This window comes from Prionailurus viverrinus, chromosome A2 (genome assembly GCF_022837055.1).
Source record: "Prionailurus viverrinus isolate Anna chromosome A2, UM_Priviv_1.0, whole genome shotgun sequence".
Lineage (NCBI taxonomy): Eukaryota > Metazoa > Chordata > Mammalia > Carnivora > Felidae > Prionailurus > Prionailurus viverrinus.
In genome coordinates, this window is record NC_062562.1 from 3,700,647 (window position 1) to 3,704,573 (window position 3,927).

Below are 3,927 nucleotides of genomic sequence, written 5' to 3' on the forward strand. Positions count from 1 at the left end.
CCGGGCCGGTCAGGGCAGAGCAGGGCTTTTGTAGGAGCTCAGGACTTTTCCAGGGCCGCCGGTCTCTTAATGAACGGTGGCTTCCTCTTTTGGGGCCGAGTTTTGGCCCCTGCTCCGCTCCTCCTCCCGCCTCCGCCTCCGCCTCTACCAGGGACAGCGAATGGGAAATTTGAGTTTCCTCTGCTTTAGCCAGGGCTGGCTCTTCCCTACAAGGGGGATTTCTCTACCTGGACTCTCCAGCCTTCTGCCTGTGGGGTCCAGAGGGGGCCCCTGCCGGGAAGCGCCCAGGTGGGTGGGTGGGGGCAAGATGGGGAAGGCCCAAGGCTCCCCGGGAAGGTGAGGGAGGGTTGGGGGGGGGGAGGGCTGAAGGGGGCTGAGGCCTGGCTGTCCTCTGACCCCTCCGCAGATATGCTGGATTTAGGGGAGCGCTGCGGGGCGGGGGGCTAGGGAGTCGCCAGAAGGAAGGGAAAGAGACAGAGACTGAGAAACAGAAAATCTGAGAGGCAGAGGCCTAGAGAGACAGGGGGAGTCACGGGGACACAGAAGCAGACGCACGGAAATAATGAGGCCGAGAGACGGAAAGATCCCGCGCGACCTCCTACGGAGACAGCGGTCAGATAAAGAGCGAGCGAGCGAGCGAGGCACAGGGAAAAGAGGCGGTGCAGAGGTACAAAGAGACACCCAGAGAGACAGACAGGCGGAGAGAGACCGCCGGGAGGCACGGGAGACAAGTAGGGACGAAGAGGAAACGCTGGGCTGGCCCTCGGAGGGCGAGAAAGGAGAAGGAGAGTGGAGATTCAGAGAAGAGAAAGTTAGGGAAACTTCGCACGGAAGGCCGAGGGGGGCGGGACGCCGGGATCCCCGCCCGCCCCGCCCCGGAAAACGCGGCTTCCGGAGGGTCGCTATAAAGCGCGGCGCCCCGGGCCCGGCTGCAGCCGCTCGCCGCCGGCCATGTGCCCCCGCGCCGACGCCGTCCCGGACCCCGAGGCCCAGCGGCCGCCCGCGCCCCCCGGCCCCGCCTGCCGCCCGCTGCCCTGGGCCCTCAGCGTCGCGCTGCTGCTGCTCGCCGGCACCTGCGCCGCCTGCTGGCTCAGCGCCTGGGTCGCGCCCGCGGCCTCCGCGGCGCCCGGCCCCAGCCTCCCCCGCGTCCCCGAGCAGCCGCCCGACGCCCGCGCCCGCCTCCCCGACTCTCCGCAGGTGAGATGCGCCCCAGCCCCGGGGCCCCCGAGCGCACCCCTTGCCTATGCAGGACTTCGCGGGGGCCCCTCCCGGCGGCACCCCGTCTGCATCCCGGGCCCCGGACCTCGAGGGCTAGTCATCTCGAACCGCTGAGGGGACTCGAGGTTCTTTCTCAGCTCCCGGAGGACCTCGCTTTTTTCTCCCGCACCCTTGGGGTATCCCCCTGTCCCTCCCCAGGGGGCCCCCCCGGAGGGTTCCTCTCCTCTTTACTGAACCGCGAGGTTCTGCCCTGGCAGACCCGAGGGCTTGGGGCCAGCTTGAGCCACCAGCCTGGGGTGTGCGTGTGCGCTCCTGCTGAACGTTTGGAGCCCGCGGCGGGGCGGGGGCGGGGGGCTCAAGGCCTGCGCGGACCCCGGGGACCCCCCTCCCCCGCTCTCCCGGGACTGCGGCAGCGGGAGGGGGGGGCCTGCATCCCACTTTCCGCCTTTCCTCTTCGCAGGCCGTGTTCGCGCAGCTGGTGGCCCAAGATGGTGAGTCATTGGGTCATTCCCTTGGGGGGGGGGGCGTGGGGGACGGGGGTGGCCACGAGGCCGAGGAACCCTCGGGAGAGGGAGGCCTCCACTCCCCCCATCTGGCTCTCTTCCCCCCACTCTCTAAGAGCTGTCCCCTCGCCGCTTTGAACCTTCTCTGTCTTTCTGACCTTCCCATGACCCTCTCTGGGTGCGCTTTTCTTCTTCTGACCTCCAAATGTGCCTACCTCAGACGCCCCCACCCCCACCCCTGCCGCGGCACCTGTGGCTTGATCCCACAGACCCCAGCCTGCTCTTGTCTCTCCCACTGGGTTCCCCGAGGTCCAGACTTTCCTCTCCTTCTCCCCCGGTTCCCTTTGCTGCTTCTGGAGACCTCCTTCTAACCTCTTTCCCCTTCCAGACGCTTCCTCCCTATTCTCCCTCCCCTCCCTTCCCCTTCCCCTTCCCCTCCTCCTTTCAGACTCTCCTCCCCACCCTTCCCCTCTGTCTTCTCCCGCTTCCTGAGACCCTCCCCCCACCACCTCTCCCTCCACCTCCTCCCTCTCTGAGGCGCCTCCCCCTGCCCCTCAGATCCCCCCCTGCCCTCCCTGGCCAAACCCCTTCCTTCTCTTACCAGCCTCACCTCCCTCTGGGAACCTCTTCCTTCCAAGACCTCCCCAGCGCCCCTCCCCAGGCCTGCACCTCTGCCCCCCAGCAGTGCTCAGCCAACCTCCCCTCTTCTTCCTCCCTCCTTCAGTACAGCTGACTGAAGGGCCCCTGCGCTGGTACAGCGACCCAGGCCTGGCAGGGGTGTTCCTGGGGCCCGGCCTGAGCTACGACCAGCACTCGCGGGAGCTGATGGTGGCAGAGCCTGGCGTCTACTATGTTTTCTTGCACCTGAAGCTGCAGCGGGTGGTATCCAGCTTCGGCTCGGGCTCTGTCTCCGTTGCCCTGCACCTGCAGCCCCTGGGCGCTGGGGCTGCGGCCCTGGCCCTGACCTTGGACCTGCCGCCTCCATCCTCCAAAGCCCCGGACTCAGCCTCTGGTTTCCGAAGCAGTCTGCTGCACCTGGGCGCAGGCCAGCGCCTGGGCGTTCACCTGCGCGCAGAGGCGGGGGCACACCTTGCCTGGCAGCTTGCGCAGGGCGCCACGATCTTGGGCCTCTTCCGAGTGGCCACCAAAGTCCCTGCTGGACTCTCCCTGCCGCCATGGCCCATTGACACTGGGCCCGGGTACCCCCCGCCGGACAGAGAATGAATGCTGCCTTCTTTCCCCGGGGCTCTTGGTGACGCCCGGCCACTCTACCTCACCCGGCTTGGCAGGGGTCCCCGCTGCTGACCCCCTCCTCGAGGACTCTCCGATGGGACTCTCTCCCACTCCTGCCTCAAGTCGAACTTTTGGTATTTATTCTGAGCCTGAGCTCAACGGCGTACTTTATATTAGTCCATTGTATTAATCCATTCAATGTATATTTATTGAACATCTTCTATATGCCAGGCCCTGTGCAGGGCTGGAGACAGAGCAGCAAACAACAGGAAAAAACAAAACAAAACAAAAAACAACTATTTATGTCAATATGTGAGAAATAAAGACTCATCTACAGCCCTGCTGCGGCTTTCGAGGGGCTAGTCTTTGGGGGGTCCGTGTGACTACGCTGTGTGACCTTCACGCATGGAGTTTGTTTTGAGCATCTCCTGTGTCATCAGGCACTGTTTGAGATGTTGGGGACGCAGCCCTGAGCAGGCCAGATAGCCCAGCTTTTGCCAAGCTGGCCGTCAGGTATGCCCGCTTGACCCTGTTAACCATGACTGCGTGCGACCCTGTATGACCAGACCACGTGGGGGGCGTGAGGTGGGGCGTGGCACGGGGTTAAACAATACTTACAAACTTAATGACTACGAAATATTGAGGCTTTGTTGCATGCCAGGCAGCGTGAGTTACCTTCTATGAGACCTAACTATCCTATACTTTAGGGATTTCTTTCCCATCTTCTTATTATTTGGGCTCCTGAAGTCACCTACTTCTCGTTTCTGTGGCGGAGGTGTCGTGGAACGCCATTCTGCAGGACCTGGCTTGCCGACTGTGTTCCGTGACCTCACGCTGGTAACTTAAAATCAGCCAAGAGGCATCTGCCTGCAAAGGCTTCAGGTCGGCTTCATGTATTGTGTGTGGATCATCTGTTTAAGACAGCGATGGAGAAAATGATGTTAAACATGTAGATTATGCTTAAAAGTGTGTC

The 3,927-nt window shown here is 63.2% G+C and overlaps 1 protein-coding gene across 1 annotated transcript; it reads left to right on the forward strand.

The window, feature by feature from the left end:
* The first annotated feature begins 951 nt into the window (after positions 1–951).
* TNFSF9 (TNF superfamily member 9) lies at positions 952–3,296 on the forward strand. Its single transcript, XM_047849250.1, has 3 exons — positions 952–1,197; positions 1,679–1,709; positions 2,446–3,296. Exons 1-3 carry the CDS (start codon positions 952–954, stop codon positions 2,943–2,945), a joined length of 777 nt encoding a protein of 258 aa, XP_047705206.1. The 3' UTR covers positions 2,946–3,296.
* The last annotated feature ends 631 nt before the right edge of the window (positions 3,297–3,927 follow it).